Source organism: Sinocyclocheilus grahami, unplaced genomic scaffold, assembly GCF_001515645.1.
Source record: "Sinocyclocheilus grahami isolate Dianchi unplaced genomic scaffold, SAMN03320097.WGS_v1.1 scaffold103.1, whole genome shotgun sequence".
Taxonomy (NCBI): Eukaryota; Metazoa; Chordata; class Actinopteri; order Cypriniformes; family Cyprinidae; genus Sinocyclocheilus; species Sinocyclocheilus grahami.
The window spans coordinates 1,291,359-1,307,436 of NW_015505282.1; the positions used below are offsets into that span (position 1 = coordinate 1,291,359).

The 16,078-nt window shown below is 36.5% G+C and overlaps 1 protein-coding gene across 1 annotated transcript in view; it reads right to left on the reverse strand.

The window, feature by feature from the left end:
* Positions 1–9,585, reverse strand: part of LOC107588460 (kinesin light chain 4-like) — a 23,491-nt gene extending 13,906 nt beyond the window's left edge. The window contains exons 1-3 of the mRNA XM_016276562.1: positions 9,446–9,585; positions 1,523–1,774; positions 1,161–1,391 (exon numbers count right to left, since the gene is read on the reverse strand). Coding sequence (XP_016132048.1) covers positions 1,161–1,391; positions 1,523–1,771 — 480 coding nt within the window. The 5' untranslated portion in view covers positions 1,772–1,774; positions 9,446–9,585. The remainder of the gene's footprint in view (positions 1–1,160; positions 1,392–1,522; positions 1,775–9,445) is intronic.
* Between the last annotated feature and the right edge of the window lie 6,493 nt (positions 9,586–16,078).

Below are 16,078 nucleotides of genomic sequence, written 5' to 3' on the forward strand. Positions count from 1 at the left end.
ACAGATAGATAGACAGATAGATAGATAGATAGATAGATAGAAGGATGATAGATAGATAAAAGGATGATAAACAGATAGATAGATAGATAGATAGTTAGACAGATAGATAGATAGAAGGATGATAGACAGACAGACAGATAGATAGATAGATAGATAGATAGATAGATAGATAGATAGATAGATAGAAGAATGATAAACAGATAGATAGAAGGATGATAGATAGATAGATAGAAGGAAGGATGATAGATAGATAGTTGATAGATAGATAGTTAGATAGATAGATAGATAGTTAGATAGATAGATAGCTGGATAGATAGAAGTATGATAAACAGATAGATAGATAGATAGAAGGATGATAGATAGATAGAAGGATGATAGATAGATAGTTAATAGATAGATAGTTAGATAGATAGAAGGATGATAGATAGATAGATAGATAGAAGGATGATAGATAGATAGTTGATAGATAGATAGATAGATAGATAGAAGGATATATTTTCCAAATATATTCTAGAATATAAAAATATATTGTATTCTTGGTATAATAGTAATAACAATAATATTGGGAAAAAACAACAACAGTTAACTTTGTTTAAAAGGACAGTAACAAAATGAATAATGAATAATGGCACCAGTGTTATTTTACTATTTATATACTGCTATAGTATTTATTAATATTTGATTTAGCTTTAATTTGATTATTTTAATTTTCTAATTGTAGTTTAAGTTTTCGAAATTTTGTCGTGCTTTTGTTTTTTATACATACTTGTCATCTGTCTTTGTTTCAGTTTTAATTTCATTTTAGTACTTCAAATTAAACTTGCTTAATATCACTTAGTTGCCAGGGGAACATTTCTTATTTTGGCTTTTCATCTAATATTTATATTTTATTTTTACTTTATTTCAGCAAGTGAGAATTTTTTTTTATTACAATTTTTTAAAATAGTTTTAGGTTTAGTAAGCAATAACAACACAGAATGACACTGGAGATAGAATCCAGTAACATGAAGTTTCTTTCTGCAGTGCAAACTTTTCATATATTATTTCCTACAATATTTAAATATATAAATAATAGAAATCAGGAGAAATAAAATTGCAACATGATGTAACTGGGGTGTTTTTCTTGTGCCAGTATGACGATCCACCCCATAGACACTCACCTCTGGTGAGAGGCCATCATCATATTTCTTGAGCTGGTTCATGAACTCCAGATGTTTCTTCTCCTCCTCCAGCTGTGCGACGCTCTGTTCGCTCTTCTGGAGCTTCTGCTGGGTGTTGGCCAGCTCGTCCCTCAGCCACTGGTTCTCCTGACAGAGCCGTCGCACCTGAGCACGCAGCTTCTGCTTCTCTGACTCCACTGCGTTCAGGTGGTTGGACAGCGCCATCATCACCTGATATGTGATATAGGTGATGTAATATTTTTGCATTATTAACTAGTTCAGCAATGGATGCTGACTTTCTGCAAATTCAGTGGTGTTCACCATATCCATTCACCCCACCCCGTACTGTCGTCGTATCTCACCTGCGCTTCACCCAGGCCCAGCTCAATCATCTCCACAGACTTGCGCAGCAGGCTGGACTTCTCATGAACCAAACTGGCCTCCTCATCTTTCTTTAAGCACTGGATGGTCTCCACCAGACTCTGCAGGATGGAGTTGTGCTCGCTCTTGAGAGCTTCCAGACCCTGAATCACCAGTTTAGTGCTGGAGATGATCTCCTCCTGCGTCAGCTTCTCATGTCTCTCCTCATGTGGGTAAACCATGGTGGACATGCTCTGTGAAGGAAAAGGCGCAGGATTGAGGGTTTGGAATGACGTATGAATTATTTCAATTATATCTCATTGTACTTCAATATCAGTGAACTTAAATTGCAATGTATTTCTAAATATGTTAATCCAGTAGTAGAACTGGCAACAAATGTGACTAAATGTAAAAAAACCCTAAAAAAGCATGAAAAAACAAAAACCTTTATAGGAAATTTGACAAACAGTATTAATTGCTAGGCAAGCATACATTACATATAAAAATGGCAATCTCCAATGTATACAAAAAGTGAAGGATATCATAGGTCAGACACTACAGCATCATGAAAAATGAATATTCAATTTTAGATGTGCTAAAGATGACACTCCATTAACAATGCTATTAAAATATTAGTGTTTTTAGAGCAAGCATTTGTTACGTAATGTGGTTCATGTAGAAACTCTCTTATATAGTAAGAAAATATACTTTTCTTATGTGCTCAGGAAACACAGGAAAAAAAATGTAGGAGGAAAACAATCTACAAATGAGAAGGGAATTTTCAAATCTGAACTGATTTTAAAACTATGGGAGACCACAGACATGAAGACGGTTTTAACCGATTTCTAGCCTTATAATCCTCTGAACGCGCACACTAGACGATTCGACCAGACCGTGAGACCACACTCTTGTTGATTGTAGGAACGATTTCACAGTGACACGAGATCTCACGGACACTCGCGAGATCAAACGTGACTAGAGGAGAACAACAAATAGAGGACAATCGACGTTGTCAGCGGGCTCTCCCAGCGCGCGTTCTGTTTCACAATGAAAAACAAAAGCATAACAAAGAATACGGGTGACGTCTTCTGCTTTCGTAGCATGTTTGTGGCTGCCAAGTTTCAGCTATAGAAGCACACAACATCCGGTAGGTGACGCTTGCTCGCTTTCATTGGCTGTCGTGGGTATCACGTCAGAGGCAGCCCGATCAAGAGTCGTAAATATCAAACATGTTTTATTTTTACGATTTGAGTTCGGGGGCACTCCGTCTCAATTGGGAGCAGTTAAATAATCGTAATGACACCATACAATAGAGGATTTTTTGGACAACAAAATCGCTTGCGACAAGCCTTGAAATATCTAACATGGGCCACAACCCCCGATCATTTGGGGGTGCAAATCGGCTTTAAAATCCTTTAGTGTGTGGCCAGCTTAAGGGAGAACTGAGGGCTTATAAGCACAAAGGGAACTAATGAGATAATTAATCAGACAACTGGGGGTGTATTCCAGAAAAGAAGTTCAACAAACTCTGAGTTAAAACTTGAACTCTGAGTTGACTTAAGCCCTATTCGCACAGGATTAGTATTATCTGGGGACCTTGTGTGATTTTGAAATTACCCCCCCACATCTGAATTTCGTGTGGTGCATTCGCACGGGATAAGCGAAGCATGTGATTTTACCCAAATTTACTGACTTGTCTCCCGGATACCCGGATGTCAAGGCTTTGAGAGTCCCGTTTATGGTCCAGATGGATTTAAAAAAAGAAACTAATATAGTTTAGTGCGCTGTGTCATTTACATTTCACCAGGTTAAAATAATATGCTTGATTTATTTGTAACACATTAACCTCAAAACCTTTTCAGCTTTCTCTTTCTGCAAATTGTAAGGTGTAGCGATATGATGACAGCACCCAGAATACTATCAAACACTCCAACGCAGCTCCATTCTTCGCGGAAGATGGATAAAAAGGCGCACAGCAAACAAAAACCTCAAAAAATGATATGCCCCCCACCAAATGCTGGCCGAATCACAGAGATGCCGATTCGCACGGGACTAATATTATCACAGGACCTCGGTGTTCGGCGAAATATGGTAGGTCATTTGCGGGGGAAATTGCGGCTAACATTTCGATTAAATAATATGTGTATAGATAGATAGAGATACATTGATAAATAATATATATATATATGTGTGTGTGTGTGTGTGTATTCAAGCACTTTTCAATGACATTCAAGCCTATTGTGTATCTTTTCATGTTTGTTGTATCAATCTTAAACAGCAACTTAAATAAATGTAGGAAGGAAACAATTATAATGCTATAATTCAACCAAATGTCATGATTGTGGCAGCCCTACTTGGGTCCCTTAATTGACCAAACTTGTCCCAACAGCTTTGAGTTTTAAAATCTGCTGGCTGTAAAGCATTTACACTTCAGCCTGACAACATCAGTCTCATGCTGTAATACCCATCCAGTCAGCCTCCAGTCATGTGAACGCACTCAATTAATAAAGCCTTGCATCCAAAACACTGACCAATCACATGATGGATAAGAGTCCTTTCTGTCTTATAATATAATAACCATTTATTAAAATACAACAACGAATAAATGTTCTATAATGCATCAACAGGCTTCACAGTGTGATGAAATCAAACACAACATCCGAAGAATTAAAATCGTGTCATTGATTAATGTGACTATGCATTTTACCTGTTAATTCCCACAGTGAAAATCATTTACTTACAAGTTAAACCTTGCTCTGCTGCTAGTCATCTATTAATGATTAAACAGGAAGGAACAACTAAGACAAGGCACAACTGTTAGAAATAAAAATTCCCACTGTTGAGGCCTTTTGTGTAAACTACAACATTAAAGAAACAGTTCACCCCCCAAAAAAAGAGTCAATTTGCTGAAAATGTGCTCATCTTCAGATTTGGAGAAATGTAGCATTGCATCAGTGTCTCAGCAATGGATGCTCTGCAGTGAATGGGTGCCGTCAGATTGAGAGTCCAAACAGCTGATAAAAACATCACAATAATCCACAAGTAATCCACAGCACTCCAGTCCATCAGTTAATGTCTTGAGAAGACAAAAGCTGCGTGTTTGTAAGAAACAAAACCACCATTAAGAGTTTTCAACCATCACTTAAATCACAAAATATTCTTCTTCTGATTCAGGCGAGATGGCTCACTTTTTCACTGGAGGGAGGGTTATTATGGATTATGGACTTTTATTTGAGTCAAAAACAACTGTTTAAAGTTAAAACATCTTAATGATGGATTTGTTTCAAGCAGGTTTTTTCTTCACAAGTGGATTATTGTGATGTTTTTATCAGCTGTTTGGACTCTCATTCTGACGGCACCCATTCCCTGCAGAGGAAGTGATGCAATGACACATTTCTCCAAATCTGATGAAGAAACAAACTCATCCTAATCTTGGATGGCCTGAGAGTGAGTTCATTGTTAGCACATTTTCATTTTTGGGTGAGCTATTCCTTTAAGGTGAACAGTTTGGAAAATGTAAGGCTGAAAACACTACACATACTTTGTCCATATTTTTGCCCCAATTTACAGTCAACGCTATAGTTGCTAAAATTTATAGTGAGTCAGTGGATTTTGGGCAGTTGGAGTTGAAAGACTTCACAGGAAATTGCGTAGTATATGATGGCCACAGATATTTTAGCTTCAGAATATATGAATCCATCCAGTCATCGGAGATCAAAAAAAAGATCGATTTTTTTTTACACACGTTGTTTTCATTTGTTTGTTGTGAGTTCGTCATCGAGTTTGGAACAACTTGAAAGTCTGTGAGTGTGTGATCCTCAGTCGTTTAGTATAGTATGGCCAGTTTTTCTCTTTAACCATTTACAAAGTTGGCAAGTGTTTTAAAATCTGTTCAGAGTGAGTGAATGCATTCATGTATACTCTACTGAACGAACCGCTCATCCCTCTCTAATATCCATGGCAACATTGAAACAGAAATAGAACACAAATATTGAGTCAGTCATGAAATCTGAGAGATGGAATGCAAGGTGGATGTGCAGTGATGCCAGCATGGCTGTGCTATTAAAACTAACAGTATTAGTTCAGTATTAATTATGACTAATGGTAAAAAATGGCTTTTGTTTTCTGTAAACATTGCATGTTACATTATAGAAAATGAAGATGCATTGTGACAATATTTTAATTTCACAGTCTTCATTATCATAATGCAGAAAAATTCCAGTATTACTCTCATTACAGTAATGAGAAAATATTTTATTATTAGTTATTACTATATTATATTATTATATGCAGTATTCTGAATTCAATAACAGGCTAGATCCAGATGTGATTTATGGCCTCTAATGCATATTACAGGCAAGTCCTTACCTGAACTCTTCAAATGTATCTGGGTCGATGACAAATACGAATTTATCAAATTAAAAAGAAAAAATCGAATGTAAAACACAAAGTGGTATCATATTGGTCTTATACGGTTTGAAACTATTTTCAGCAAAAGTTTAAGCTTAAATTCCCTACAACTTGAACATATGTGCAACATTTTTTTTTGGAAGAAAATAATTAATACACCAAACGACTTTTTTATTTTCTTTTATAATGAGGCTTTTTCTTCATTATGATATCAGGGCATGTATAGCTTCCAAAAAAAAAGAAAGAATTTTAATTTAGAAATAAGTGTTAGAAAACATTCTGCTCTGAAAAATGGTGTAGCATTTACTTTCGAACCATTCCGACTCAAAAATGACTAGTAAATTTCACAAATAATTACAAAGAAACGGCAAGTAACACGTTGAATTAAATGTGACATTTTAAGATTACATTAGAGTTCATTTAGCAAGAAACTTAATTTCAGTGTATAAATGCATGTATGCATGAACTGCACTTTGAATGTAGTTTTTGCTAAATAAATACTGTTTATTTTTAGTTCAGTGTTGTTTATTATTAGTGATGTTCGCTAATTACGTTTGCTAATATTACTCAACTTTTGTGATTTGACCGATTAAACCGCTGCTGTGCTGTTACGTACAGTATTGCAGACACCACTAATAACGAATAGGGTTGTAACGATATACCGGTATGGCGGTTTACCACGGTTTGAACGTGCACGGTTATCATACCGTAAACATTTGCATATCTACGGTTAAAAAAATCTCGCCCGCGCACATGCAACTTATTTTGCTTCACTCTGCATTCACTTGTGCAGCGGAGAAAATGACAGAGACAGAGATTATATATAATCTCCATTAACAAAAAAAGTTAAAATCTGCAGTATGGGAATAATTCGGATATAAAAAAACGAACGCGGGGTTGTACTTGAGGACGGATCCAATTTGCAAAAAATGTGGACGCAAAGCGGCTGCAAAAGCAGGCAATACATACAACATGTTTGATCATATTCGCGGACACCATGCCTCCGTGCAGATGTGTGTCGCATACTCGCATTTATAAAAAGTTATAAGTTAAGGCCGTATGATTTCCGTGATGCAGAGGGAATCTGAAAAAAAACATTTTCAAATACACACATAAGGTCCGCTACAAGCCGTCAAAATAAAAGTTGGGTTTAACTTGAAATTATGACGAATATATTGGCATTGTGCAATGCACTTCAAAGTTATAATAACAACAATAATAATTTTCTGTATAATAATGAATTTATTTAAACATTATTTTCAAGGAATATCATGTTTGTCCATGTTTTAACTTGGTATACCTCTGTTGTGCCAAACATAAAAGTTGTTAAATTTTCATTTGATAACATTTTAAAACATTCATTAAAATGTTAAAGTGTGATATAGATATACATAAGGTGTATAGGTTTAAAAAAAAATGTTTTAATTAATTTATAATTTTTTCCAGAAGGGAGACTTCAATACTTTCATTAAAATCGTTTCAAGTTTGCTGTAATAAAGGATTTGTTCACTCAAACAACTTGTTCTTGTTCTTTTAAGAGTCATTGATACTGATAAGAATTTTTGTTTAGTATATACCGTGATATTTTCTGAGACAATTATCATACCGTGGAAATCTCATACCGTTACAACTCTACTTCAGAATAATTAAAACTGAGCATCATCAGACACTACAGCACATCTGATCATTAATGCCTTCGCATTCTGTGCAGAATTCAGCGCTGATTTTTGTGAGTGGCAGTGAGCGAGCGTGTCGTGTAAGTGGCTCTTATCTAGACTGCATTATTGACATTCGGTGTTTGCAGAAGTGAGGAGTGGCCGTGTCCACAGACAAACGCTCTAAACCTCTTCCTCCTGATGTAGAAACGTGTCTTGTATGTGAGATACAAGACACTCTGAGATTAATTCAAAATGTAGGTTTATGTTAAATCCTAATCTTAAATCCATAGAATTATACTCTCTCTGTGTGTGTTTGTGTGTGTGAATATTCTCTGTGTGTGTGTGTATGTGTGTGTGTGGTTATTGTGTGTGTGTGTGTGTGTGAATATTCTCTGTGTGTGTGTGAATATTCTGTGTGTGTTTTGTTTTCTCTGTACGCTTCTGCATGTTTGTTGCAGCACATTACTGTAAACAGGCAGACAAACATTTTTCAAATATTAATAAGCGGTTTTGTTCAAATAAATAATAATTGTTATGCCAAAATACTTTTTTTTTCTTTTTAGAATTTTTGCAACAAGGCTTTTTCTTCATTGATATCAATCCATTTTTGAATTGATATCTTCCAAGAACAATTTCAAGCTGAATTTTAATTCAGAAATGAGTGTTTTATATCGCAGTGCTGTTCATTACAGTATATCACTGTATAATGCATAAAGAATTGTGGTGTGTGTGTGTGTGTGTGTGTGTGAATATTCTCTGTGTGTGTTTTGTTTTCTCCGTACGCTTCTGCATGTTTGTTGCAGCACATTACTGTAAACAGGCAGACAAACATTTTTCAAATATTAATAAGCGGTTTTGTTCAAATAAATAATAATTATTATGCCAAAATACTTTTTTTTTTATAGAATTTTTGCAACAAGGCTTTTTCTTCATTGATATCAATCCATTTTTGAATTGATATCTTCCAAGAACAATTTCAAGCTGAATTTTAATTCAGAAATGAGTGTTTTATATCGCAGTGCTGTTCATTACAGTATATCACTGTATAATGCATAAAGAATTGTGTAAATCGTTGTATAGTGTTTACTCGTCACTCAAATTTTGTTTTATTTATTATTTGTAAAAATGATTTGTATTTATATTTAGGAGTGTTTACATTATAATGTATTCTGTGCATCTCGTTTAGAATGTGTCATTTTCTAATTACCTGTATTTTAAAAAGTTACAGGTAATTTTTCCTGTAATAATAACTGTATCGCTGGTGTAACCAGTCCTGAGTCAGGTCATAATCCTTATATTTTTGAAAATCTTTGAATAAAACTAATGAATGTAGATGCTACCACACGAAGCACAGTTTCGGGACATCATGTCAGAACACTGCAAGCAGCAGACATGATGATCTCAAGCATGAGGTGAGCAGGGTGTAGTCAGAGACAGTAAACATGACCTCTGCTGCACTGTACTCAGTGTTTATGAGTATGGAAGTATAGGTGTTGTTCGCCAGAGCAGGCTTTAGATCTGCTGTGACACTGTATGGGATGAGTGCGAGGATGGGGTGTTGTCCTGATGCAGAACTGCTGATGCATGTGAGACACAGTCCATAGGTCACTGTACAATCATCTGAGTTTATGACAGAAAGCATAACCCTCATCACACAATACACTCGATATTACCAGCTCACTGCTACAGAAAACCGCGGTTAAACAAATCCCCAGAGCCTTTTTCCCCTTCATAACACACCCATTTAAATGTAAGCTGAGCATTACAGTATAAATGCAATGATTACCTCACTGTGTATTAACACTGTGTGTATTATTACAGACCCTCTCTGGTGCTCAATAACATATCATAACATACCTGTTACGATCACCGCTGCGTCCGCTGCACTAATGTCCGACACCGTATTAAATCAAGGCCAAACTAAGAGAAAACACATCCCGTATCCAGAAGCGGGCTAGGAGAGGTCAGCAGCACCGAGTACCGGACCGGTGTCTGCGGCTGCGCTCAGCCAATCCTACTACGGCTCATTAATATTAATTAGGTAGCGTGACGGGCTTTACTGATTGGCTGAAACGCAGTAAGTGGGCGGCGCTTCGACTAATAGAGGCGGTAGGAAGCTGGCGACGTAACCCTACAGAGTCGGTTATGAATATTAATGAGACTGTGTGACTGGACATTTCAGGAAAATTGCCACATTATGTCACATTATGAATATTCGCCTTGAGAGGGAAAAAAAATCAGATAATTTACAGATACATTTAATTTAAGGCAAAGGTCTCATAAATCATGTCCGCATGGAGCTGGAATCACACTTAGTCTGTGTGTTTTGTATACATTTTATTAGAAGAAAAATATACACGAGATTTACAGTGCTTTCTATCGCCTTCTGCTCCTGCCACTATTACTGCACACTGCTACTCAACTATTATATCAATCTCCGGGTTCGAATGTATAAGCAGAAAGGTATTTAGACATTCCTGAGAAGAATAGAACGCTCACCGCAACTATGTCTCTGTTGCGACGGATGACGTCAGATCACAGTTCTCTTTGATTCTACCGCCATCTGTCGGCAGAACACAGAAGAGCGCGTGACCTAAAAGCTGGTTTGACAAAATATGAAAGTTGACACGCATCAGTTTTGAAATGGAATTTCAGCGATTCATTTTCATTATCGGCCATTTTTAATCAATTAGTTAGTTATTTAATTATTCGACATTGTGTAATAAGATGCAGCTGGAATATTGTATGCATATAGCAGGCCTAAAGCAGATATTAACTGATTATTCACGTGTTCCAAAGAATCACACATGGCTATGTTCCATGTAAAGGACTAAAACATCAGTCCAGTTTGAGCTGTAACAGCGAGGATGCGCTCTGCTTTAATAACAATGCAGTACAAGATGATCCGTGATAAAGATTCGTGTCATTTGTATGTGTAAGTGTTTGTGTATCAAATATAACATTAAACATACTTTTTAAATTAAGGAATAGAATATAAGGATAGAAAAGAAAAAAATAACATTCCTTTTCTTTCACAATTTTTTTCCAAGTTTCACACATTAAAAGATAAAGTGTGTTTCGTGAAGAGTCATCTGAATGGTGTACACTTACATGAAATACAGACATAATAGTACCAAAGCAGGTAAAAAGTGTTGGTGCGGGTTGCTTTCATGATGTGTGGCACCGTAGACGTTCATGGAACCTCCGTAGAAGGTTAAACACTAGTGCAAATGTGGTCACTATGCTTTCAACATAATTTAAGGTCTCCTATAAACATAATTTATACTGTTTCTGGACCAAATAAACTTTTTCGGGATGCATTAAATTAAAACTCACGTTTATTTCAATGTAATTTCCATTTGTTGTTCCAATTGCAAAGCAACTTGTGTGTGTTTGTCCAAAAATCATGAAAATAAACATCTTCACTCACACCTTTAGAACACTTTGCATCTGTAATTCACACATTTTTGGATTATGAGAGACACCAGATCTGAAGGAAAGACTTTTTGGTTCAGCTGAGATTCAAACCGGGGACCTTCTTGTTGTGAGGAGACAGTTTCCCACTGAGCCAAATATTGTGTGACTTTTCCTCTCATGTACCAGACAGACTTAACAACTGAGTTGTTTTTCACATAATCCAAAAAAAAAAATCTCATTATAGGTTATCCTTTCAGTTAAGGAACTAATTAGTGTTGGCTGGGAGTAATAGGTTAAGTAATGATATTACATTTGAAAGGAGTAACTAATGAGTAATATATTCATTTTTTTGAGTAACGAGCCCAACACTGCTCCTTAAACAGCCTTAAATAATATATAGACGCATGAAGATCATCTTAGTAATGCTTGGTGATGTGAAAAGTGAAGACAGTGGACTATATAGACAGTTATTATCGTGATTTAGGCCGAAGAAGCTGAAAATGTCTGAATAAGCTATAAGTCAGAAAGAACTACAAAGAAAAAAGACGAGCGTAAACATCGGTAATCCATACAACAAGGAAAGATTTAATGTAGAAAACGCTGAATAGAGACACTCAAGTCGCTTCTTCTGTTGTTGGACAGGTAAGGGTATTATTTATTGTGTGCACCACTCTTTAAAACTCACCAGTATCAGTGAAATTCCCATACAACTCAAGAAACTATGTTAATTCCCGTAGATAGATGGCAGTGCAGCGTTTAACACCTTAAAGTACACTAAGAACAGCGATGCTAACGCTAGGCTAGAATGCTACTGAATGCACATTTAATGGGAAATTCTCAACAGTTAGCACAATACTTACCATAGAAGGTTAATTATAAACCGGAGAGTTCCGGTCCTTGATTCTGATTGGTTGAGCCACGTTCGAAGCTGTTGTAAATTACTCTACAAACACACACCTTTGTTTACTTCTGTCTGTTGCTCGGCAGCAATTTGTTGCAACCACAACTCATTCTGAGGAACTATATTGTTTGGTGGAAGAATACTGTTTTTATTAATATCATTACACTTTATTTGCTCTGTTTTATTCTGTGAAACCTTACTTCGTATATGGAATAACCGTTTTATAAAAGCAATAAGCCCCGTGAAACCGTGGTTTACAGTGAATTTATAACAGCTAAGGGTGTTAGCTTCGCTTCGCGTCTAACAACGCCCCTTTTTAATTCAGACGGGGCTTATTGCTTTAATAATGTATTGGTAATATAAACTAGATAGATTTTCTACTATTAATAAAATACTTGAATCTAAAAAGGACCATACTTTACTTACAACATTTGCAACGTTTAATGTCTTCTGTTTCAGAACAAACAACACAAGCATATTTTTATTTTAATTATATGTCATTTATTTGCACAATCGTCCAGTAAGTATTTATCAAATACTGAAAAAAAAAGTGTTTGTCTGTGCACTCAACAAACAGAACACCGGTTCACTTTCTTATTTTCATTTACATGTTAATGTCTGAAAACTAAACAAAACAAAAAAAGTCTATAAAAGAGTTCAACTCCTTTAAAAAGGGAAATAGAAAAACAAATGTAAAAAAAAAATCACAATGCAGCCATGGTTAAAATCATTTTAGTATTTGTATGACAATTCAAACCAGTATAAAGCATATGAAATGGCAGTATACTGTACGTTTATATACACACGTTACAGAGAATAGAAGAAGAGAAGCTTTCCTCAGTGGTTCATTCAAAATCAATACTGTTCAACTTAAAACTACGGTTTGTGCAAATGTCTGCATTTCTATTTGAAACAGACAGATCGAATATTAGTGTTCTCTCAGTTTTACAGATTAAAAGAAGAAAAAAACCCTCTCATGTTGCCCTAAAAGTAGTGCTTAAAAACAACCAGAGGCCCAAAATGGTTGAACAAACCTCAGCAGTCCACCTCAAAAAAACAAAACCAGTACAAAAACATAGTGGTTAAAACATAGAATGAAAAGAACAGTAACAGTTCTATTCATGAAAGACACGAAAACATCGATTTTATGCGCAATGTAGCTATATCGCAGTTTGTGCTTGGCTGTAAAATAACGGCACTCGCCATAACAGCAAACTCAATGAAATTAATACTGAAAAAACAACACACACACACACACAGGTAAAGCCGCTATCACCCTCCCTCAGTATTTACAAGCAGGCAATTTTTGTAAAGTGACTTTTGAAGAGTGAAAGAACATAAACAGATCCACCACAGAAGTTACAAAAAGACATCCTGTTATCATCCCAACAATCTTTTAGTATGAGCCCTTATTAGCCGGCAGTAACTGGACCCTGTATGCAACACAAAGACACAGCCTTTCTAAAAACACTTGGTAACACGGTCACCGTGAATGATCAGAGATGGCAAGTAGAAATGTTAAAAGAGTAAAAAGTGAAAATATCTGCTTATCACCCAACACTGAGGGAATAAAATGATTTAAAGGGCTTTTTAAAGCATTTTACAAACTGAGATCTCCCTTTAGATTGAACCCACACAAGCTGCCTTCTTCATACAAAATACGAAAGCACCACGCTAGTCCACGTCAACACGCCTTTGATATTCATTCAGGTAACGAGATTATAAAGTACTGTATTAAATAACCAAAGACACTTTTCTTAATCTAAAAGTATTCACGTTACTAAAATGTAAAGGACTTGCCCTTTAGAATTCACAGCTACGCTAAAATCATTCAACAAACAATAACATAAACTCCTCCCACCAGTTCGGTGGCCCCTCCCACTTGCATCTGAACCCCTCCCACTTGTCATTTAAAGGAACAGTTCACCCAAAATTGAATTTTTTGTCATCATCAACTTATGCCGAGTTCACACTGCACGATTTTCAAACTCATCAGATCGCCGTTGTTTTCACACTGCGTGACTATCTGGGGTAGCAGTCAGTTGCTGCTGTGTTCACACTGCACGATGGATCGGCGACAGGGGGTTTCACACTGCATGACTTCACAATAGGAAGAATCGCCGACAGCTCTGTCTGGTCTGCAAACTACGTTTCACAACAAAACACACGCGAGAAGTGATAAGCAAATAACGCGAGAACCCGCGTGCGTCAGACCGGAGTTCTCGAGCGAGACTGTATGAAAAATCGGGCTAATATCGTGCAGTGTGAACTCGGCATAACAGACATCGAAACTGGCACAGAATGAGATTTAAGAGCTACGGAGAACTGTTCCTCACACAAATCTGTCTTAAGATGGGCGAACTATTCCTTTAACCTCTCCCACTTGTAAATATTAACATGGCATTATCAAACGTTTTGAATGCAAATTCAATCAAGCTCACTTCATAAATCCCACCCTATAATATTGTACACAGAACAATTATCATCACGGGAAAATTTCACAGAAATAATAACAAACTCTAACCCAACAAAAGTGCAAACTGAAGCTGCCGTTCGCGCCGGTACGATTCCTACCACAACATGTGCTGCTCATCTTGAAATAAAAGACAGTGCTTGTTTCAAACACGCCAATGATCCTTCCACCGCCAAAGCAACAAACACGACAAGTAACATCACGGACAACATTTCTGTCAAGGACACAGGCTTTTAAATTGACCATTTCCACAGGAAAATCCCTTTGTGACCCTGGACCACAAAACCAGTCATAAGGGTAAAATTTTTGGAAATTGAGATGTATACATCATCTAAAAGCTGAATAAATAAGCCATTCCAGCCATTTCCATTGATATATGGCTTGTTAGGATAGGACAATATTTGGCCGAGATACAGCTATTTGAAAATCTGAATTCTGAGGGTGCAAAAACATCTAAATACTGAGAAAATCATCTTTAAAGTTGTTCAAATGAAGTTCTTAGCAATGCATATTACTAATCAAAAATTAAGTTTTGATATATTTACTGTATGAAATTTACAAAATATCTTCATGGAACATGATCTTTACTTGGGGGTGGTTCATTGCAATTTCACTTTTTTAACGTTAGTTGGTGTGTAATGTTGCTGTTTCAGCATAAACAATATCTGCAAAGTTACGAAGCTGAAAGTTCAATGCAAATGGAAATATCGTCTTTTAAAATTCTGGCAGTTTAATGCCTACAAAAACGGCTGGTAGGGACTACAATGAGTTACTTCCCGCGTTCATGACATCACAAACCCAGATAAACCCCACCCTCGGGAAAAGGCAGCAAAGGGGGCGTGGCCAAGCTGCGCTGCTTTAGAGAAGAGGAAGAGAAAACTAGAGGTGCTCGTAAAAATCTATTCATACATGAATCGTGATTCTGTCTTCTAACGATTCTAATGGATTCACACGTTTCAAAATCAATGTTCAAAAGCAGCGGTTCTTAATACTGTTCCTCGCATTCCCTGCTCTGCACACGCTCTGCATCTCTCTCTCTCTTTCAGCTCAGCTCCAACAATGAACTGTTCCAATTATACACTTATTTTCACATAGCTATGAGAAGTGTTAAACATGAATGCACGTGCAGTTGCCGTACTGTATTAAAGCTTTAGTCAGGATAAAACCGTATATTAAAAGCTAACATAAGCAGTAGCATTTACAAATAACAGCGTATCTAAAAGTATGAGACAACAACAAACAAAAAACATAGTCCTACCATTAAAAGCTGTGCTTGCACAGGTTCTGCACGATCCTCTTCAATAATATCCTCTGCTTCTCAATCGGGCTCAAACTGATAAGCGATATTAACTATGCCATTGTTTACAATACAACCGGAGCACATGCCACTGAGGTGAGGGGCGGGCTTAGACGCACGCTAGAGGCGGTTTAGCCAATCACAACACACTGGGCTAGCTAACCAATCAGAGCCCATCGACTATTTCCGAGGGAGGGGCTTCATAAAAGAAGGAAATGATCAGTGCATTTCTCAGAGAAGGGACAGATAATGTGTTTTTAAATTAACACATGTTAGACTGCACCCCATCAACACAATCAAGCCTAGAAAAAAAAACGTGAACCACCCCTTTAATATCCTAATGATTTTTGGCATAAAAGAAAAATTTATAATTTTGACCCATACAATGTATTTTTGGCTATT